General features: G+C 44.9%; 1 protein-coding gene across 1 annotated transcript in view; it reads right to left on the bottom strand.

Moving 5' to 3' along the window:
* Positions 1-24,058, bottom strand: part of LOC126234240 (cytochrome P450 9e2-like) — an 82,249-nt gene that overhangs the window by 30,549 nt on the left and 27,642 nt on the right. The window contains exons 4-6 of the mRNA XM_049942931.1: positions 17,275-17,477; positions 16,991-17,183; positions 6,012-6,233 (exon numbers count right to left, since the gene is read on the bottom strand). Of these exons, the coding sequence (XP_049798888.1) occupies positions 6,012-6,233; positions 16,991-17,183; positions 17,275-17,477 (618 nt within the window). The remainder of the gene's footprint in view (positions 1-6,011; positions 6,234-16,990; positions 17,184-17,274; positions 17,478-24,058) is intronic.

Genomic DNA, 24,058 nt, shown 5'->3' with positions numbered 1-24,058 from the left:
ATTCGTCAGTAGGAAAAGGGAGAGAAGGAAACATAGTAGGTGAATATGGATTGGGGGGAAGAAATGAAAGAGGAAGCCGCCTTGTAGAATTTTGCACAGAGCATAACTTAATCATAGCTAACACTTGGTTCAAGAATCATAAAAGAAGGTTGTATACCTGGAAGAATCCTGGAGATACTAAAAGGTATCAGATAGATTATGTAATGGTAAGACAGAGATCTAGGAACCAGGTTTTAAATTGTAAGACATTTCCAGGGGCAGATGTGGATTCTGACCACAATCTATTGGTTATGAACTGCAGATTGAAACTGAAGAAACTGCAAAAAGATGGGAATTTAAGGAGATGGGACCTGGATAAACTGAAAGAACCAGAGGTTGTAGAGAGTTTGAGGGAGAGCATAAGGGAACAATTGACAGGAATGGGGGAAAGAAATACAGTAGAAGAAGAATGGGTAGCTCTGAGGGATGAAGTAGTGAAGGCAGCAGAGGATCGAGTAGGTAAAAAGACGAGGGCTAGTAGAAATCCTTGGGTAACAGAAGAAATATTGAATTTAATTGATGAAAGGAGAAAATATAAAAATGCAGTAAATGAAGCAGGCAAAAAGGAATACAAACGCCCAAAAATGAGATCGACAGAAAGTGCAAAATGGCTAAGCAGGGATGGCTAGAGGAAAAATGTAAGGATGTAGAGGCTTGTCTCACTAGGGGTAAGATAGATACTGCCTACAGGAAAATTAAAGAGACCTTTGGAGAGAAGAGAACCACTTGTATGAATATCAAGAGCTCAGATGGCAACCCAGTTCTAAGCAAAGAAGGGAGGGCAGAAAGGTTGAAGGAGTATATAGAGGGTTTATACAAGGGCGATGTACTTGAGGACAATATTATGGAAATGGAAGAGGATGTAGATGAAGATGAAATGGGAGATAAGATACTGCGTGAAGAGTTTGACAGAGCACTGAAAGACCTGAGTCGAAACAAGGCCCCGGGAGTAGACAACACTCCATTAGAACTACTGATGGCTTTGGGAGAGCCAGTCATGACAAACCTCTACCATCTGGTGAGCAAGATGTATGAGACAGGCGAAATACCCTCAGACTTCAAGAAGAATATAATAATTCCAATCCCAAAGAAAGCAGGTGTTGACAGATGTGAAAATTACCGAACTATCAGTTTAATAAGTCACAGCTGCAAAATACTAACGCGAATTCTTTACAGACGAATGGGAAAACTGGAAGAAGCCGACCTCGGGGAAGATCAGTTTGGATTCCGTAGAAATGTTGGAACACGTGAGGCAATACTAACCTTACGACTTATCTTAGAAGAAAGATTAAGAAAAGGCAAACCTACGTTTCTAGCTTTTGTAGACTTAGAGAAAGCTTTTGACAATGTTGACTGGAATACTCTCTTTCACATTCTAAAGGTCGCAGGGGTAAAATACAGAGAGCGAAAGGCTATTTACAATTTGTACAGAAACCAGATGGCAGTTATAAGAGTCGAGGGGCATGAAAGGGAAGCAGTGGTTGGGAAAGGAGTGAGACAGGGTTGTAGCCTGTCCCCGATGTTATTCAATCTGTATATTGAGCAAGCAGTAAAGGAAACAAAAGAAAAATTCGGAGTAGGTATTAAAATTCACGGAGAAGAAGTAAAAACTTTGAGGTTCGCCGATGACATTGTAATTCTGTCAGAGACAGCAAAGGACTTGGAAGAGCAGTTGAACTGAATGGACAGTGTCTTGAAAGGAGGATATAAGATGAACATCAACAAAAGCAAAACAAGGATAATGGAATGTAGTCAAATTAAATCGGGTGATGCTGAGGGGATTAGATTAGGAAATGAGACACTTAAAGTAGTAAAGGAGTTTTGCTATTTGGGGAGCAAAATAACTGATGATGGTCGAAGTAGAGAGGATATAAAATGTAGACTGGCAATGGCAAGGAAATCGTTTCTGAAGAAGAGAAATTTGTTAACATCGAGTATAGATTTAAGTGTCAGGAAGTCGTTTCTGAAAGTATTTGTATGGAGTGTAGCCATGTATGGAAGTGAAACATGGACGATAACCAGTTTGGACAAGAAGAGAATAGAAGCTTTCGAAATGTGGTGCTACAGAAGAATGCTGAAGATAAGGTGGGTAGATCACGTAACTAATGAGGAGGTATTGAATAGGATTGGGGAGAAGAGAAGTTTGTGGCACAACGTGACTAGAAGAAGGGATCGGTTGGTAGGAGATGTTTTGAGGCATCAAGGGATCACAAATTTAGCATTGGAGGGCAGCGTGGAGGGTAAAAATCGTAGAGGGAGACCAAGAGATGAATACACTAAGCAGATTCAGAAGGATGTAGGTTGCAGTAGGTACTGGGAGATTAAGTAGCTTGCACAGGATAGAGTAGCATGGAGAGCTGCATCAAACCAGTCTCAGGACTGAAGACCACAACAACAACAACAATGAACGGATGCAGGTGGTCCACAACAATGTTTTTGGTCTATAAACACCATAGTGCCTTTGATTACTACCACAGGTCCCTGGCGTAAAGGACGCGCGATTCACGCGGCCAGGTGACATGTTTCGAATGATTTACGGTCCACTCCCGATGACGCCGTGCCTCTTGCAGTCGTGTCTGACGAAGTCGTTGGGTCAACACGGTAACACGGAGGGATCGTCTGCAGCGGAGGCCCGTGTTCAACAATGTGCGCTGCACAGCGTGCTGCGAAGCACTCACGCCTGCACCAGCTCTCTGTTCCGTCGCCGTATCTGCAGCTCATTGTTGCCTATCCTGCTTTACAGAGCAGCCAAGCCTCCGATCTTCATGTTCTGTGGTGAGGCGTGGACGTCCAATAGTTTATCGCCTACTCGTAGTTTCATCGCAGTTCAACCACTGTCCACAGACACTCACGACATAAGCACTTCAACAACAGACTTACTTCATCCGACTTTGAGATGCTCCTTCGTCCCAGGCAACGAGTTGCAACAACCTGCCCTTCGTCAAAGTCGATTACGTCAATGCATTTCCCCATTTGCAGCCCTTGTTATCGCAAAAATTATTCCCCATTCGCCTTGCTACGCTTATAAACTTCACCTGCCACCAGGAGGCAGTCAGTCTCGTGGAGGGCAGTGGTCAATACATTTTCGTTCGTCAGTGTAAAACAGTGCAGACGACGTGTCGCTGTCGTTGACAGAATGTAGCTAGCTACCTTTACAGGTAGAGCTACCCAAAATAAAAGACAGCAGGTGAGACGATAAACCAAAATACTGAAAATATCAGATTCTACGTAATTACGCCTGGTTTAAGCAGGAAGAAGGTGTTACAAATTTCGTTTACATTCACTTATTCAGCCAAGCAAATACCATTATCAATTTATTTATTCAATCGTATGGCTATGGCCCCACGTCGGGAAGACCGTTCACCGAGTGCCGGTCTTTCAATTTGACGACACTGTGGCGACCTGCAGTCGATGAGGATGATAGAATGATGATAATGACAGCACAACACCCAGTCCCCGGGAGGAGAAAATTCCCCGACCCAGCCGGGAATCGAACCCAGGCCCAGAGGATTGACAATCCGTCACACTGACCATTCAGCTACCGGAGGCAGACAACCATTATCAATAACTTACTGGGACAGTGGTCTTTTGGAATGATTTCAATAAGCAGAACAGTATTTCACAATGGCAAGCCTTGAAGCGGTGGAGTCATACCCCCCCCCCCCCAAAAAAAAAAGTGGCGCACCACTAGGAAATTATTCTAATAAGACAGGAATCGGAAAATGTTTTGTAGATGTACAGCTATAGTTTCAGGAAAACCGGATGGTTTATTCAGGAGAGAGAGAGGTTCGCAATTTGAGCAAGTCAACAATGCGTTGGTTCAAAAATAGTTCAAATGGCTCTGAGCACTATGGGACTTAACATCTGAGGTCATCAGTCCCCTAGAACTTAGAACCACTTAAACCTAACCAACCTAACGACGTCGCACACATCCATGCCCGAGGCAGGATTCGAACCTGCGACCGTAGCGGTGACTCGGTTCCAGACCGAAGCGCCTAGAACCGCTCGGCCACAGCGGCCGGTCGCGTTGCTACACCTCTGGCCCTTATGCAAGCAGTTATTCGGCTTGGCACTGATTGGCAAAGATGTTAGATGTCTTCCTGATGGATATCGTGCCAAATTCTGTCCAACTGACGCGTCAGATCATCAAAATCCCAAACTGGTTGGACAGGCCTGTACGTAATGCTCCAAACGTCCTCAACTGCACAGAGATCTGGTGGCCTTGCTTGGCAAGGCAGGATTTAGCTGCCACGAAGACAAGCAGCAGAAACTCTCACCATGATCGTAAGGGCATTATCTTGTTGAAATGTAACCCCAGGATGGCTTGCCATGAAGGGCAACAGAACGGGGAGTAGAATGCCGTCTACGTGCCGCTGTATTGTAAGGGTGCCGGCAATGAAAACCAAAGGTGTCCTGCTATAAAAATGGACGGCATCCCACACCATCACGTCTGGTTATTGGCCGGGTGATGGGCGACAGTCAGGCTGGCACTCGTCATTGAAGACAATTCCACTCCAGTGAATGAGATTCCAGGGCCCGATGACCGGCAAAGAAGCGTCCACGGTATATCCTGGCTGTCAGCCACCATACGGCTCGACGACCAGGAGTGACAGTCTGTGTTGCCATTTCACTTCACAGCAGGACCCTTGCGCTGGTCATCCACGCACCCTTGCAGCACAGCGGTATGGCGACGATATTCTGCGCCCCGTTTGGTTACCTCTCATGGCAAGTCATCCTGGCCTTACATTTCAGCAAGATAATGAGGGTCCGCACACGGCGAAAGCTTCTACTGCTACCCTACTTTGGCCATCAAGGTCGCTGCATCTCTGCCCAATTCAGAACTTTTGGGACATTATAAGTGCAGACAGCTCGTGATTTTGACGATCTAATGCGCCAAGCTGAGGGTATTTTTCCCTCGGGATGGCATCCAACAACTGTGCCAATCAATTCCAAGAGCAAATAACTCCTTTCATAGGGGCTGGAGGTAAACCAACGCGTTACAGACTTGCTTAATTTGTGATGTTTTTGCTCCTGAATAAATCATCTAGTTTTTCTGAACTGTAATCATTTGTTTGTCCATACATGTACGTCACACCTACTGATTTCCGTCCTATTCGGATAATTTCTTCATGGCGCATAGTTTCTTTTGTCATCTACATCTGCATCTACATGGATACTCTGCAAATCACATTTAAGTGCCTGGCAGAGGGTTCATCGAACCACCTTCAAAATTCTCTATTATTCCAATCTCGTATAGTGCGCGGAAATAGCGAACACCTATATCTTTCCGTACGAGCTCTGATTTCCCTTATTTTATCGTGGTGATCGTTTCTCCTATGTAGTTCGATGTCAACAAAATATTTTCGCATTCAGAGGAGACAGTTGGTGATTGGAATTTCGTGAGGAGATTCCGTCGCAACGAAAAACGCGTTTCTTTTAATGATATCCTGCCCAAATCCTGTATCATTTCAGTGACACTCTCTTCCATATTTCGCGATAACATAAAACGTGCTGCCCTTCTTTGAACTTTGGAATTTATTTTGTGTGCAAATAAGTTATATGACTCAGTTTTAGAAAGGCTTCACAAGTGCATTGTTTGGAACGTAAGCTAAGTAGTTCAGATGAATTTGGAAAAATTCTTACGTGAGGATCATTTCTGTACATCTCAAAACAAACGACAGTAATCGTGTGCTACTGCAAGATTAAAAATAATTATTACCCGATGTATAGTCGTTGCAAGCAACCCACCTCCTTCGTCCAATTAGCAAAGGTATGGTTATAAACAGAGGAGAGAAACGTTACATTATCTCTTTTATAACATAAGCAATGTGTTCTTCCGCTTCGTGAATTACTCCTCCAAGCACGCATAAGCAGCTGCGCTATAGCAAAATGAAGAGATGAGTACTATCACAGACACGTCACATAACTTAATTCGTCATCGTTGGTTCGGTCCACAGGACACCGCTGCTCACCTGAGATGACCATGTCGAGATACTGGCACCCCATGACGTCTTCATAGCTGGGCTGCCCGCCGCTGCCCTCCACGATGTCCTTCACTTCCCGGTGTAGCCTCCACTGCACGTCCTCGTGCGTGGCCAACAAGTAGCTGCAGAATGTCATCAGTGTGGATACAGTCTCGAAACCGGCGAAGAAAAAAGTCATCGCTTGGGCCGCGATGCCGTCTTCATCCAAGACTTGAAAAACAAACAGAGCACTGTATTAGAGGGTTCAGATAAGAAAAAAAAACACCGCACGTGACTTGAGTAAGAAAGCGTTGGGTTGGGTTGTTTGGGGGAGGAGACCAGACAGCGAGGTCATCGGTTTCATAGGATTAGGGAAGGACGGACAAGGACATCGGCAGTGCCCTTTCAAAGGAAACATCCCGGCATTTGCCTGGAGCGATTTAGGAAAATCACGGAAAACCTAAATCAGGATGCCCAGACGCGGGATTGAACCGTCGTCCTCCCAAATGCGAGTCCAGTGTGCTAGCCACTGCGCCACCTCGCTCGGTGAGAATAAGTCTAATGGCCCGTCGATTACAGGAGCATTAGAAGGGCAGCATAATTTTGGACTGCATAAGGATGCTGCACCAACGTGCAGCCGCCTTTTCCGCTGAAATATCGCAACATAAGTCTTGCGAAACTATGGAATACCCAAATGTGAATGGCCAGATGGATCCAATACTGTTTCTCCTCAGTGCCAATACCACATCCACTGACCGGAGCAGAAGCAGAAAGGGAAAAAAACGAAATGTGTTTGCGTATGTTGTGACGAAGCAAGAACTGTAATTGAAAATGGCCACGGGCCGGAATTGACCAGTAATGTAATGTAATACATGATGCAATAAATTTCTTCTGTACAAAGAATTTGACAGCTTACGGTGGACATTTAAAATGGTTTGGGGATTTGAAAATTACGTCGAGGCTGTGGACCCACACATTGCTGTGTGCAGTCTGTGGCTGGTTTGCATTGTTGGAATCTACTATTGTTGTGTTGGGCAGTTGGCTGTTAACAGCGCGTAGCGTTGCGCAGTTGGAGGAGAGTCGCCAGAAGTGGTGGATGTGGGGAGAGAGATGGCCGAGTTTCGAGAGAGGATGATCAGAGAGAGTAAATTTGTAAGACTGGGCGTCATGAACTGATATATATATATTATGACTTTTGAACGCTATTATGGTAAATACATTGTTTGTTCTCTATCAAAATCTTTCATTTGCTAACTATGCCTATCAGTAGTTAGTGCCTTCAGTAGTTAGAGAATCTTTTATTCAGCTGGCAGTATTGGCGCACGCTGTGTTGCAGTAGTTTGAGTTACGAAGATTTTTGTGAGGTAAGTGGTTCATGAAAGGTATAGGTTATTGTTAGTCAGGGCCATTCTTTAGTAGGGATTATTGACAGTCAGATTGCGTTGCGCTAAAAATATTGTGTGTCAGTTTAGTGTTGATCAGAATAGGTAAAGAGCGAAATGTCTGAGTACGTTCAGTTCTGCTCAGCTGTTTGAAAATCAAATAATGTAAGAGGTTTATCAGCACAATCATTCATAAATTTTTCTAGGGGCGCTTCAACAGTTCTGATTTAGTTCGTTGATTTCTGTTTCCCGTGGTTCACCTAAAATTATTAAGGAGAATCCCAGTATTCGTTCCTTTCAAAGAACCATCGCCGATTTCTCGGCCTATCATTATCGATTCACAGACTGTGAATATCAAGCAGAGCTTATTTGCAGCAACTCGTGTGGTGAATTATCACTGACAGTAGTGGTAATCAATTACTTAAGCTACAAGACTCGGCGGAGTTGTGGGGGAAGAGTTGTGGATAATTGGTAGGCTAGACAGCTTGGTATGGTTCACCAGAATGACAATTTCCCGTGTGATTACTGTTTAGTTAAAATATGAAGGCTCAGATTTAATGTTAGTTACGTAAGCACGTGCACTAAAGTGTGCCACTAGCAAGTGAACGCATAAAAAAGGGGCAGCGAGGAACAGACTTTCATTACGGATGCCACTCAGAAATTGAGAGTTGTTCAATTAGCACTGAAAAGATGCACGAAGGGATTTCTTACGATAGACAAGAAAACGAGTAAAGGTGTCAAGCAAAAAGCTGGATTGGGAGATGCAATTACGCCTTTGATTAAAATGAAACAGAGCTGGGCAGAACCAGGTGTTGTTGTTGTTGTTGTGGTCTTCAGTCCTGAGACTGGTTTCATGCAGCTCTCCATGCTACTCTACCCTGTGCAAGCTTCTTCATCTCCCAGTACTTACTGCAACCTACATCCTTCTGAATCTGCTTAGTGTATTCATCTCTTGGTCTCCCTCTACGAATTTTACCCTCCACGCTGCCCTCCAATGCTAAATTGGTAATCCCTTGATGCCTCAGAACATGCCCTGCCAACCGGTCCCTTCTTCTTCTTAAGTTGTGCCACAAACGCCTCTTCTCCCAAATTCTATTCAATACCTCCTCATTAGTTATGTGATCTACCCATCTAATCTTCAGCATTCTTCTGTAGTACCACATTTCGAAAGCTTCTATTCTATTCTTGTCCAAACTATTTATCGTCCATGTTTCACTTCCATACATTGCTACACTCCATACAAATACTTTCAGAAACGACAGCCTGACACTTAAATCTATACTCGATGTTAACAAATTTCTCTTCTTCAGAAACGCTTTCCTTGTCATTGCCAGTCTACATTTTATATCCTCTCTACTTCGACCATCATCAGTTATTTTGCTCCCCAAATAGCAAAATTCCTTACTACTTTAAGTGTCTCATTTCCTAATCTAATTCCCTCAGCATCACCCGACTTAATTCGACTACATTCCATTATCCTCGTTTTGCTTTTGTTGATGTTCATCTTATATCCTCCTTTCAAGACACTGTCCATTCCGTTCAAGCAGGGGCTATTCTAAAAGTCTGTCAAAGGGAAAGGGGGGGGGGGAGGGGAACTAATGGGGAGGGGGGGGGGGTTCGGGCAATGGAATATCGCTCAACAGAAGGAGAGTTTGGGTCCTCTACCGACAAACTGGAAAAATTTGGTGTTGCTCAAAGTAGTTTTTGGTAACTGTTTCGGAATTCAGGTTAAAAAAATGTTGTTGTTGTGGTCTTCACTCCTGAGACTGGTTTGATGCAGCTCTCCATGCTACTCTATCCTGTGCAAGCTTCTTCATCTCCCAGTACCTACTGCAACCTACATCCTTCTGAATCTGCTTAGTGTATTCATCTCTTGGTCTCCCTCTACGATTTTTACCCTCCACGCTGCCCTCCAATGCTAAATTTGTGATCCCTTGATGCCTCAAAACATCTCCTACCAACCGATCCCTTCTTCTAGTCACGTTGTGCCACAAACTTCTCTTCTCCCCAATCCTATTCAATACCTCCTCATTAGTTACGTGATCTACCCACCTTATCTTCAGCATAATTCTGTAGCACCACATTTCGAAAGCTTCTATTCTCTTCTTGTCCAAACTAGTTATCGTCCATGTTTCACTTCCACACATGGCTACACTCCATACAAATACTTTCAGAAAAGACTTCCTGACACTTAAATCTATACTCGATGTTAACAAATTTCTCTTCTTCAGAAACGCTTTCCTTGTCATTGCCAGTCTACATTTTATATCCTCTCTGCTTCGACCATCATCAGTTATTTTGCTCCCCAAATAGCAAAATTCCTTACTACTTTAAGTGTCTTATTTCCTAATCTAATTCCCTCAGCATCACCCGATTTAATTTGACTACATTCCATTATCCTTGTTTTGCTTTTGTTGATGTTCATCTTATATCATCCTTTCAAGACACTGTTCATTCCGTTCAACTGCTCTTCCAAGTCCTTTGCTGTCTCTGACAGAATTACAATGTCATCGGCGAACCTCAAAGTTTTTACTTCTTCTCCGTGAATTTTAATACCTACTCCGAATTTTTCTTTTGTTTCCTTTACTGCTTGCTCCATATACAGATTGAATAACATCGGGGACAGGCTACAACCCTGTCTCACTCCTTCCCCAACCACTGCTTCCCTTTCATGCCCCTCGACTCTTATCACTGCCATCTGCTTTCTGTACAAATTGTAAATAGCCTTTCGCTCTCTGTATTTTACCCCTGCCACCTTCAGAATTTGAAAGAGAGTATTCCAGTTAACATTGTCAAAAGCTTTCTCTAAGTCTACAAATGCTAGAAACGTAGGTTTGCCTTTTCTTAATCTTTCTTCTAAGATAAGTCGTAAGGTTAGTATCGCCTCACGTGTTCCAACATTTCTACGGAATCCAAATTGATCTTCCCCGAGGTCCGCTTCTACCAGTTTTCCATTCGTCTATAAAGAATTCGCGTTAGTCTTTTGCAGCTGTGACTTATTAAACTGATGGTTCGGTAATTTTCACATCTGTCAACACCTGCTTTCTTTGGGATTGGAATTATTATATTCTTCTTGAAGTCTGAGGGTATTTCGCCTGTCTCATACATCTTGCTCACCAGATGGTAGAGTTTTGTCAGGACTGGCTCTCCCAAGGCCATCAGTAGTTCTAATGGAATGTTGTCTATTCCCGGGGCCTTGTTTCGACTCAGGTCTTTCAGTGCTCTGTCAAACTCTTCACGCAGTATCTTATCTCCCATTTCGTCTTCATCTACATCCTCTTCCTTTTCCATAATATTGTCCTCAAGTACATCGCCCTTGTATAAACCCTCTATATACTCCTTCCACCTTTCTGCCTTCCCTTCTTTTGCTTAGAACTGGGTTGCCATCTGAGCTCTTGATATTCATACAAGTGGTTCTCTTCTCTCCAAAGGTCTCTTTAATTTTCCTGTAGGCAGTATCTATCTTACCCCTATTGAGACAAGCCTCTAAATCCTTACATTTGTCCTCTAGCCATCCCTGCTTAGCCATTTTGCACTTCCTGTCGATCTCATTTTTGAGACGTTTGTATTCCTTTTTGCCTGGTTCATTTACTGCATTTTTATATTTTCTCCTTTCATCAATTAAATTCAATATTTCTTCTGTTACACAAGGATTTCTATTAGCCCTCGTCTTTTTACCTACTTGATCGTCTGCTGCCTTCACTACTTCATCCCTCAGAGCTACCCATTCTTCTTCTACTGTATTTCTTTCCCCCATTCCTGTCAATTGTTCCCTTATGCTCTCCCTCAAACTCTCTACAACCTCTGGTTCTTTCAGTTTATCCAGGTCCCATCTCCTTAAATTCCCACCTTTTTGCAGTTTCTTCAATTTCAATCTGCAGTTCATAACCAATAGATTGTGGTCAGAATCCACGTCTGCCCCTGGAAATGTCTTACAGTTTAAAACCTGGTTCCTAGATCTCTGTCTTACCATTATATAATCTATCTGATACCTTTTAGTATCTCCAGGATTCTTCCAGGTATACAACCTTCTTTTATGATTCTTGAACCAAGTGTTAGCTATGATTAAGTTATGCTCTGTGCAAAATTCTACAAGGCGGCTTCCTCTTTCATTTCTTCCCCCCAATCCATATTCACCTACTATGTTTCCTTCTCTCCCTTTTCCTACTGACGAATTCCAGTCACCCATGACTATTAAATTTTCGTCTCCCTTCACTACCTGAATAATTTCCTTTATCTCGTCATACATTTCATCAATTTCTTCATCATCTGCAGAGCTAGTTGGCATATAAACTTGTACTACTGTGGTAGGCATGGGCTTTGTGTCTATCTTGGCCACAATAATGCGTTCACTATGCTGTTTGTAGTAGCTTACCCGCACTCCTATATTTTTATTCATTATTAAACCTACTCCTGCATTACCCCTATTTGATTTTGTATTTATAACCCTGTATTCACCTGACCAAAAGTCTTGTTCCTCCTGCCACCGAACTTCACTAATTCCCACTATATCTAACTTTAACCTATCCATTTCACTTTTTAAATTTTCTAACTTACCTGCCCGATTAAGGGATCTGACATTCCACGCTCCGATCCGTAGAACGCCAGTTTTCTTTCTCCTGATAACGACGTCCTCCTGAGTAGTCCCAGCCCGGAGATCCGAATGGGGGACTATTTTACCTCCGGAATATTTTACCAAAGAGGACGCCATCATCATTTAACCATACAGTAAAGCTGCATGTCCCCGGGAAAAATTACGGCTGTAGTTTCCCCTTGCTTTCAGCCGTTCGCAGTACCAGCACAGCAAGGCCGTTTTGGTTAATGTTACAAGGCCAGATCAGTCAATCATCCAGACTGTTGCCCCTGCAACTACTGAAAAGGCTGCTGCCCCTCTTCAGGAACCACACGTTTGTCTGGCCTCTCAACAGATACCCCTCCGTTGTGGTTGCACCTACGGTACGGCCATCTGTATCGCTGAGGCACGCAAGCCTCCCCACCAACGGCAAGGTCCATGGTTCATGGGGGGGTAAAAAAAAAGAAATAAATAAATAAAATAAAATGTGTTTTAATAAATAATAAGACGCCTATTTTAAGTTAAATGACATTGTAAGCTATATTGCTGCATAATTATTAAAAAAATGTGATTCTTGAGTTTCTCCCGGCGTATTTGATAATCAAAATATCCACGGGTGTGCTGCCGGTCTATAGTGTCCAACGGGCACAATATTTCGGCGATCATACATGTCGCCATCATCAGGTGAACTGACGGACTGAGCTCCTGTGAACGTGCCGGCACGGAGATCCGTACGCTATGGCTGCTCAGAAGGAACTGGGTTCGGTCGCGGCGGCGGCCGATTTAAATACCCTCCGCCCGCGGCGCGCTCCCTCCGCCGTCCGCGCCCCCGCCACGGTCGCGCGGTGGAACAGATTGCGACGGCGTCCGAGATGACGTCGGTGTGATGGCTCTGTCCGCCGTGGTCGTCCCAACTATACGTTTGCTCGATTTAGTCTTGATTAACCCAATCGCTGGTTCCCAAGCCTTGCTAAGATTATAGCCACAGTCACGGTTTATGAGGTCGTCATTGGTGCGAATTTCGATGGCCTCTCTAACAACGCTGTCCCAGTATCTCGACGTCTGTACCAGAACCCTCGTGCGGTCATACTCCATAGCGTGATTTTCCGACAAACAATGTTCAGCGACCGCCGACTTGCTCGGATACATCAGTCGAATGTGCCTCTGGTGTTCATGGCATCGATCCTCGACGCATCGTCTGACCAATACCGTTGGACACTATAGACCGGCAGCACACCCGTGGATATTTTGATTATTAAAAAAATGATTGAATCTGTTGGAGTAATATATTCGCTGATTTCTGAAGTCATTTTATCCAGTGTAATATGATACTCCATGGGTGGGAGGGGGGAGCTATAGCTACCATAGTGCCCCCCCCCCCCACTTGCCACCGAGCCTGGGTAGAATATGGGCCCAGACGACGTAAAGTGTAGGATGATAATCATTACGGTGATGATGTAAATCAGAAGGCGTGCCTGCTACAGCAATGCCCCTGCTATTCCCAGGCTCTGTCCGCAAGCGGTTCGATGTGACTAGTATTCTCTCCAAAGGCCATTAAAGAAATATACCGTCTCATTGTGTGGCACAATGCCCCGTTACTGTGTTCTAGGGCTTCAAAGGAATCGAGTACTCCAGCTGTGCATAGCGTTCAGTAATAACAGCAAGATTTTGTAGGCTGACACTTCAGCAAGTGGACTGTGTAAGCAGTCCCACCATTCTGTGGTTAATGGTGGTTCTTTCCCAATCGCATGTCTATAAACAGCAGCACTAGCAGTAAAGGCTCATTACTTATGTTACAGCCTGATATTTCTCACCATAATCACTATTATTAATGTGCCGCTAGTTGCGGAGGTACAGCAGCTTTTCAGTGTCGTCTTGAAAGAAAGTTACAGCTGTGAGTTCTATCACACTATGATAATATTCCACAGTTGTTCGTTTAAACTAAAACGAATATCACCCAACTACTTCATCATCTCCAAAGAAATGTGCAAGTCTTACGGTGCAAAGCCACGATTCGATGGACGGTGATTGTCTATACTGAGAAATTTCTTGTGTTGACTGACCTAAAGCCCGGTTAAAGCTCCGTGATAGCAATAAACTAAACATCTGGTGCGGGCTAATGCATGATAGGATTGTTGGACCATTCTTGTTTTCGGAACAAACAGTGAATGGGTCAATGTATCTGAACATGCTGGAGCAGTTTGTGTACCCTCAGATACAAGACTTGCAACCCAACATCATTTTTCAGCAAAATGGAGCTCCACTGAATTGGTCAATGGCTGTTCGCAAGTTCCTGGATACGAAATTTCCCAGTCGTTGGATCGAACGTGGCGGACCCATTTCCTGGCCATCACACTCAACCGACATTACGCCGCCTGATTTCTTCATGTAGGGATTCGTGAAGGACCGCGTGTATGCGACCAAAGTGGACGATATTTCTCCGTTGCGACATCGTATGACTAATGCGACTTCAACAAAACAGAGGAAATTTTACAAAGAACTTGGCAAGAAATTGAATATAGACTCGATATTCTTTGTGCCACAAATGGTTCACATGTAGAGGTGTATCGATGATAAATAAGTAAATTCTTTGAGATGCTCTACAATGTGGTGCATTTTTCATTGCCGTATCTACTATGAATTCTTTTCCTAGGTCTTTGAAATAAGGGAGGTTTGAGAGGGACACCATGTATCGTATTATTTCATTTTAGATTGTACTCAAGCGACCTGCCAAATATGATCCGATTCGGTTGGCCATATCTGTGGCCTTTCCCTTCTCTGTTTACATAGATGAAACAATTTAAGAATTACGTGCACCGCACATAGTAGCACAGTGAGAGAACCTGTGTGTATTCATCTACATCTGCATACATACTCCACAATCCACCATACGGTGCGTGGCGGAGGGTACCTCGCACTACAACTAGCATCTTCTCTCCCTGCTCCACTCTCAAACAGAACGAGGGAAAAATGACTGCCTATATGCCTCTGTACGAGCCCTAATCTCTCTTATCTTACCTTTGTGGTCGTTCCGCGAAATGTAAGTTGGCGGCAGTAAAATTGTACTGCAGTCAGCCTCAAATGCTGGTTCTCTAAATTTCCTCAGTAGCGATTCACGAAAAGAACGCCTCCTTTCCTCTAGAGACTCCCATCCGAGTTCCTGAAGCATTGCCGTAACACTCGCGTGATGATCAAACCTACCGGTAGCAAATCTAGCAGCCCGACTCTGAATTGCTTCTATGTCCTCCCTCAATCCGACCTGATAGGGATCCCAAACGCTCGAGCAGTACTCAAGATTAGGTCGTATTAGTGTTTTATAAGCGGTCTCCTTTACAGATGAACCACATATTCCCAAAATTCTACCAATGAACCGAATACGACTATCCGCCTTCCCCACAACTGCCATTACATGCTTGTCCCACTTCATATCGCTCTGCAATGTTAGGCCCAAATATTTAATCGAGGTGACTGTGTCAAGTGCTACACTACTAATGGAGTATTCAAACATTACGGGATTTTTTTTTCCCATTCATCTGCATTAATTTACATTTATCTATATTCAGAGTTAACTGCCATTCTTTACACCAATCACAAATCCTGTCCAAGTCATCTTGTATCCTCCTACAGTCACTCAACGACGACACCTTCCCGTACACCACAGCAACATCAGCAAACAGCCGCACATTGCTATCCACCCAATCCAAAAGATCATTTATGGAGATAGAAAACAGAAGCGGACCTACCACACTTCCCTGGGGCACTCCAGATGACACCCTCACCTCCGATGAACACTCACCATCGAGGACAACGTACTGGGTTCTATTACTTAGAAAGTGTTCGAGCCACTCACATACTTGGGAACCAATCCCATATGCTCGTACCGTAGTTAGGAGTCTGCAGTGGGGCACCGAGTCATAGGCTTTCCGGAAGTCGAGGAATATGGCATCCGTCTGATACCCTTCATCCATGGTTCGCAAGATATCATGTGAAAAAAGGGCGAGTTGCGTTTCGTAGGAGCGATGCTTTCTAAAGCCGTGCAGATGCATGGACAGCATCTTCTCTGTCTCAAGGAAATTCATTCGTAAGGTGTGGAGAGAGGTGAGCAGCGGGGTGAATATCCGAGTCGTCTGTTCGGCGCCATTGTCAGCACACTGCACATGAAAGCTAGCACACTGCACATGAAAGCTAGCACGCTGCACATGAAAGCTGGCACACTGCACATGAATGCTAGCACACTGCACATGAATGCTAGCACACTGCACATGAAAGCTAGCACACTGCACATGAAAGCTAGCACACTGCACATGAAAGCTAGCACGCTGCACATGAAAGCTAGCACACCGCACATGAAAGCTAGCACACCGCACATGAAAGCTAGCACACTGCACATGAAAGCTAGCACACTGCACATGAAAGCTAGCACACTGCACATGAAAGCTAGCACGCTGCACATGAAAGCTAGTGGTCCCGCCCCGGTCCGCCCCCCATTTTAACTTGTCGCTACAGAAATCCGTCACAGTGTATACTCTACTGAACGACAGAACAAAGTAATGAGTAACTGCGACGTTTCCACCGAATCAAAAGATTATTTTCTTTAAGTTTCATCGTTGACTCGTGCAGGGAGCACTAATTCTACTACCGGGATGTACTTGCTAGTACAGCGCACCACAAACCTCTCAACACGACTACCTATGGAGTGAGCACAGTTTACTGCGCATGTTCTCATAATTAATAATAATACAAAGTATTACACGTAAGCATTTGTATGACTAGTGACTTACTGAAATTGCAGAAATGGCTTGTTACGTTTCTGCATTTTGCAAGATTCAGAATCTTCGCACTACCACAAGTGTCATCAGTATCTGCTAGGATATTTGTGTTATTATGGTGTGCTGGGACATTCTTAGTAAATCGTTATATCAGTTACGTAATGAGGTTTTGGATGTATAGTATCAACACAAATTGCCACGAATTAAGATCAGAATTCGCTACAGAGTGGTGTAAAGTTGAAAGTCATAACCAAGTATATTTACCTGTTCTCTTCCTTCCAGAGCTTCTTCCGTCTTCATCTGCTTGAGACGCACGCTCACCACTTCTGATCTGCATAAGTAATTGAATCAAATCCTGTCTCTCGATTTTCTGTTCTTCACGTACTCTCATTGCCTCAGAAACCAGGGATCTGAAGAATCCCTCCGTCCTGGGATGGAAGAACGGTACGTTCAGAAACTAGATGACGGAAGAAGAGACATCTTTGCTTATTGAATTTTTCATACAGTAATTTGGATTTTTTTTTTACCTTGAAGTGGACTCCACATACCTCCATAAGCCTCGGGAATATCATATAGCCTATGGCGATGAGTCCCCGCAGCCCGCTGAAGTTTGTCAGGTCGCGTCCCATGCGGTAGAACTCATTGTCCGGGTTCGATATGGAGTCAACTCGGAAACCGAAGGCCGTTGAAGCTATTACGTCGTTTGTCACGCGGGCGTAGAAGTCCTTCATCTCCAGTGTCACTGAGCCGTCTAGAGCAACACAGCATTCAGATCACCAAAGTATATGGTTAGCAAGAAGAACCAAAGTTATTAAATTTATTATATTATCTAAAGCAGTACGTAAATGTCTTAAGCAGAATTAGCACCATCTTTTACACCAATTTCCTCCTGATTTTTTAAATTTGTTTCATATCTCAGTTTGCCATAATCTTCATTTTATTGTGCAAATTTTATTACATTCATAACCTTGGTAATTCTTCAAGATTGAGTATATCATATGTGAAAACCATTAAATCCAGGTAATCTCATTAATTTTAAAATGAGCCAGCAAGATTGTTCTGCATATTATTACCACGTCTTTATTAACTCGCTCTCTTGTTTGTTTGTCTATTCGGTACAAATTTGGCAGTTGATTTTAAACTAACATCCCGATGAGCTAGAGACTTGAAATTTCAAACATATCTCAGAACTGGGTGACAATGCAACATTAACTCGCTTTCTTGTCTCTCCGTCGGTCTGTTCAGTACAAACTTCCCGATGACCTATAGACTTGCAACTTGTAACATATCGCCAGAGCTGGATCGCAGGTGAAGAAAGCGAATTTGTTAACAGTTTGCAACAACAAAATACCAATATTAATAGTGAATAGTGCATTAGTGACGATTTCTTTGATTGCCATCCAACGCAAACGACGCGTGGAGAAGGAGTAGCAAAAACGGCAAGAGCAGCTTCAACAGAGATCCTAAGCAAATAAGCTTCCAAGATAAGCCAAACGGTGTAAGCTAGATAAAGAAGTTCTCGAAAAGGAGGGCGATACCTAACGTACAAATGCCAAGGAACGAATGACTCAAGCCAGAGGAGGAGAAGTGGAACATACAAACGTACTTTCATTTTATATTATTATTTAACGTATGGCTAATACAGACATATCATGAAATTAAATTACATATACTTATGTACATATTGACACACAAGAAACTTAAGTTTGTCTTTACAACTGAATATCCAGTCCTTCAATATCCAGTCCTGCACCTAGAGTTACTAGCAGGAAGTCCTCTTTGGCGCCGTGATAGGCTCGAATCCTGCATTCACTTACAATGTGGTGAACATTCTGGTATGGAGCCCCGCAGTCACAAGCTGGATTAGGCAGCTTATTCCACTTAAAGAGAGCATCCCTGCATCACCCATGGCCGGTACGGATTTTGTTGAGGGTAGTCCAGGTCTTGCGTGGTAGGTCGAATCCACTTGGAAGTTCAGCAGCTAAGAAGATGTTATGCAGGTGCACATCTGTCACTGCTTCCCACCGACCTTTCCATTCTTCAAGAGGTTTTAAATCCTTAGCAACAATGTCAGCAGCATCGCACATAGTTGGATGGTGTGATTTCATTCTCTTACGATTTAAAAGTGGCAGGTCGCTACACACGGGTAGTGTGTTACTTCGGAATTTTTTCCTCATGCTGGTGTATTTCCTCCCAGTTTTCTCAGAAGACTCCATGCTTTCCTGGGTAAAGTCCATATTTTCGACTGTTTCTGCCCATTTATGCCTCCGAGACATGTCCAAGCTGGACAAGAGTTCCATAGTTATCTCTGGGTTACCACTTTGCTGGAAGTGTTGGTACAGTGTTTCACTTTCATCATTCCATCCTGGAACATATTCTTTTCGGTATCCTCTTGGCATACACTTCTTAGCTGTTGCTGTTACTGCACCAATTAAGCGTTGATAGTTTTTATGTGGAGGTATCCATCGAATGGTCTTATCCAGTTCCGTTGAAAACTTCATGCAGTTCATTTCATAATATGTACTGATTAGAGAGAAACCACAAACGATGACGTAAAAAATGTTTCACTCAACATAGAGTCTTCAAAAAAATATTTTTATTCTTAAATACCTTTGCACTTTCTCGTACTTATGGTGACTTTTCTATATCTGCTAGAAATTATGCTCAAAACTAACTTAAATCGTCCTGAAACTTTACCAAGATCTTACGTCTATAGTAACAATCGTGTAGCTCACGATCGGCCTAGGTCGTACGTAATACGACACGTCCTAAAACGTAATTAAGCGATAAGTAGACGAAGTATGAAAACGGTGGTACGAACGACGTGTCGCACCAACTGGCACATTAGCTTTTGGTTCCATGGTAGAAGGATTACTTGGGTGGAAACACCTGCAAAGAACGTCGACTTTCAGGGCGATGCGCTAAGGTGACTAAAAGAGCAGGGAGAATGCTTCTATGACGTTGTATTCAGGTGTACTTGTCAGAATCAAAAATATACACTGAGGTGACAAAAGACGTGGATACCTGCTACTATCGTGTCGGATCTGCTTTTGCATGGCTTAGTACAGTAATTTGGCGTGGCATGGACTCAACAAGTCACTGGAAGTCCCCCCAGAAATACTGAGCCATACAGCCTCTATGGCCGCCCATAACTGCAAAAGTGTTGCAGCGCAGAATTTTGTGCACGAACTGACATCTCGATCTTCTTCTATAAATGTTCGATGGGATTCATAATGGGTGATCTCGGTGGCAAAAGCAGTCGCTCGAAATGTCCAGAATGTTCTTCAGTCGCAAACAACTGTGGCTCGATGATAAGGAACATTGTCTTCGATAAAACTTCCATCGTTGTTTAGAAACACGATGTCACTGAATGGCTGCAAATGGTCTCTAAGTAGCAGAACATTCAGAGAACCGTTCATTCCATGTAAACAAAGCCCACATCATTATGGAGCCACCACCAGCTCGCACAGTGCCTTGTTGACAACTTGGGTCCATGGCTTCGCAGGGTCTGCACCACACTCGAATCCAACCATCAGCTCTTACCAGTTGAAATCGAGACTCATCTGACCAGGCCACAGTTTTCCAGTCGTCTAGGGTCCAACCCACATGGTCGCGAGCCCAGTAGGGGCACTGCAGGCGATGTCGCTCTGTTAGCAACGCACCCGCGTCGGTCGTCAGCTGACACAGCCCATTAACGCCACATTTCGCCACACTGCCCTAACGCATACGTTCGTCGTACGTCCCACATTGATTTCTGCGGTTATACCATGCAGAGTTGCTTGTCTGTCACCACTAACAACTCTACGCAAACACCGCTGCTGTAATGCCTGAAATGTGGTAGTCTCGGCACACTCTGGACACTGTGGATCGCGAAATATTGTGGTTTCCGAAATGGAATGTTCCATGCGTCTAGCTTGAACAACCATTCCGTGTTCAGAGTCTGTTAACTCCCGTCGAGCGGCCAAATGACGTTGGAAACCTTTTCACACGAATCAGCTCAATAAAAAGGACAGCTCCGCCAATGAACTGTCCTATTACACCTTGTGTACGAGATACTACTGCCATCTGTATGTGTGCGTATATCACCAGACCATGACTTCTGTCATCTCAGTGTATATGAAAATCGGTTGTGGTTCTAATGAAAAGTAACTATACGTACGTTCTAAATATGCGTCAAATTAATGTGTAAACATAACGTTCCAGAAATAATTGTCCTTTGAGTCTGCGCTCGCACTACGGAATAGATATGACTCCAGAACAAGTACAGATCTCGCCCACTCCACCTACAAAGACATTCAGTATTGTGAACTGGTAATCCTCGTCGTCCGCCGACCCTCACTGCCGCCGTGATCACGAAACTCAGCCCTGTGGTCACGGAGGCGGAGATGTTGGCGGAACTGAATGCCCGCTCCGCCCTCGAAATCAGCACGGCCCGCCGTATTTACAACTCCGGCCCTACCTTCCTCATGCGTGTCTTTACCGAGTCTGCCTCCTCCATAGATCACCTCCTCACTCAGGGAGCCCTAATTTTCAACCGCCGACACACCGTTGACCCGTCCCATTCCCCTCCTCAATCCTATCGCTACCAATGCTGTCTCCTCTGCAACGACCACCTCACACAAAATTGCAAGATCCCCACCCCCTCTCCACCTGCCGCGATTGTAAAGCCTCCCGCTCACTTAAACAGTGTCCTAAGATCGTCTCTACTGTTTCCTGCAACACCTGCAACGAACCCCACCCCACCTACTCCTCCAAATGCAAAGCAAAACCCCCTCCCACTAACCCTGAGCTCACTGTCCCTGTTCGCCCCATCGACCAGCCCATCCACCCCAACAATTCCCTATGACCTCCCCCTATGGTTGAAGACATCATCTGGTTCCTGACCATCGTCCTGCAGAATATCCTCCCCTTCCTACGCCCCCACATTCTCCAGCAAATCTCCCTCGCCGCTCGCTCTGTCTTCCATTTGAATACCTACTTGCACGCCACCTACTCCCACAACCAGGCCCACTTTACTTTCACCCACCTAGATACCCTCGTTTAAGCCCCTTTCTCCTCCCCCCCCACTCTTTTCCCCCCCTCCCACCTCCTGGTGTGACAACAGTATCGTCTCCTCTACCTAAACTTTCGCTCCCTCGCTGCCAACAAATATCTCTTCATGCATGCCCTGTCCTGCACCACGTCGACTCCTTCATTCTTAATGAAACCTTCCTCCAACCTTATCATGTTGTCTCCATCTCTCCCTATTTCCTTCACTGCACCAACCCCCTTCCCCTCGCATGAGGTGGTGTCACTATTGAAAACCTCAATCACCTCCCTGTCCAGCCACAACCCCTACTCAATGACCCGACCGCTTCTCCTCAGCATCTTTTTTCTCTCCCTCACCATCACCTGTGCCACCAACTATATCTGTCCTGCAGCTCCTCTCCCCTACAACTTCATTTCCCTTGTTGAGCATATCTTCTCCGCCTATGTGACTGCTGCCGACCTCAACATCCACAGCTGTGACCCTTTGGTGATGGCATCAGTTCCTTTTAACCCTCCACAGTGATCTTGATCCCCTCACGCAGCACACCCATCCTGATAGTAACGCCACCCTGGATGTCATCCTTGCTTCCCCCAATCTTCTTGGTTGTATCACCATGGACATCCCCGATCTCATTGGTAGTGACCACCTCCCCATCATTCTCACCTTCTCCTCAGCCCATGGCCCCCATCCTGTCCCCTGCTCTGATGCCTCTCTGAAGTCTGGCAACGACTACCACCGTGCCAACTGGAATGCCTACTGGGAATCCATTGTTTCACATGTCGAAAACCACCCCCTTACCTTTCACCATCCCGCTGATGTCCCCCATGCCTCTTCCTTCCACCAGAAGGCCGTCACTGACGCTATGGAGGCCCAAGTTCTTACGAAACACATCCACCCTCACCACCCAACACTTCCTCCACAGGCCAACCTTCTTCTCCATGAATCCTGCAGGCTCTACCGCTCCTTCCTCTGCTCCTGTGACCAGAATTCACTCCTCCACCACCAGCAATTACAACAACACATCCTCAACCTCCTCACAGCAATGAAATGCCAGGTCTGGCGCCAGACATGTACATGCCTCAACTTCATCCTCTCTGTCAACTCCTCCAAGTACTGGTCTGCTTTCCACCGCCTTACTGATAACCATCCTACCCTGCAATACCCGCTTCACCATGACAACCACCCCTTCCCTGACAACCTCAGTAAGGCTAACCATTTCACTTCTGACCTCTCCGAGGTCTTCTCCTTTCCTCATGACCACCATGTTGTTACTCCTTCTTCCCCACTGTCCTTGAATGCACTGATCCCCTTGTCCTGCCACTTGCTACCTGTTTCCAGTACTTGGATCTGTTACCCCCTTCAGACATAAATACTCCCATTACTGCACATGATGTGAAACTTGTCCTCTGCACCAAACACAACACCACTCCTGGTCATGACTGTGTCAGCTACTGCCACCTCAAGGAATCTTCCCCCCCCCCCCCACCCATCCTTCCTGGCTGCCCTTGCTACCCAGTACAACATGTTCCTCTCCACCAGCTTTTTACCCTGACCCGTAGAAGACTTCCCATGTCCTGCTGTTCCCTAAACCCAACAAACCCCCCTCTGACATCTCTTCCCATCATCCCATCTGCCTCACCATGTTCAGTGACATCTTCGAGTTAATACTCTCCTATTGTATTCATCACCACCTTAACCAGCACCACCTTCTTCCCCTTACCCAGTGTGCCTTCTGGTCCTCCTTCTTAGCTGACAACCAGCTCCTTAACCTTACCAATCTCCTGTCCCTCCAACTTAACTCCTGTTGCTCTGCTATCTTTGTTTCCCTCTACCTCCAGAACGCTTATGACCATGTCTGGTATCCTGGACTCCCCTTCAAACTCCAGACCTATGCTCTTCCCATCAGTTTCGTCTGTCTCGTTGCTTCCTCCCTCTGCCATCGTTCCTATCCACAATACCAGCTCCTGTACCTTCTATCCCAAAGCCAGTGTGCCCCAAGGGCTGTTCTCTATCTCCTGTATACTGCCAATCTGCCCAAATGTGCCCCACCTGTTCACCTCCTCCAATTTGCTGATGACACCTACTTCCTGGCCCTTTATCCTACCCTTCAGCAGTCTAAATGTACCCACCAAATCCCACCTCGACCAGTTCACCACCAGGTGCAACCAGTGGCTCCTTCGCATCAATCCCTCCAAGACCAAGGCAATCATCATAAGTCATTCAACCTGCTCCTTCCAGCTCCATGATTTTTACTTCACTTTATATGCTCGTCCTATCCACCTTACTCGTAGCCTGAAATACCT

The sequence above is a fragment of the Schistocerca nitens genome, chromosome 2, assembly GCF_023898315.1.
Source record: "Schistocerca nitens isolate TAMUIC-IGC-003100 chromosome 2, iqSchNite1.1, whole genome shotgun sequence".
Classification (NCBI taxonomy): Eukaryota; Metazoa; Arthropoda; class Insecta; order Orthoptera; family Acrididae; genus Schistocerca; species Schistocerca nitens.
This window is presented reverse-complemented; position numbering and strand designations above follow the sequence as displayed.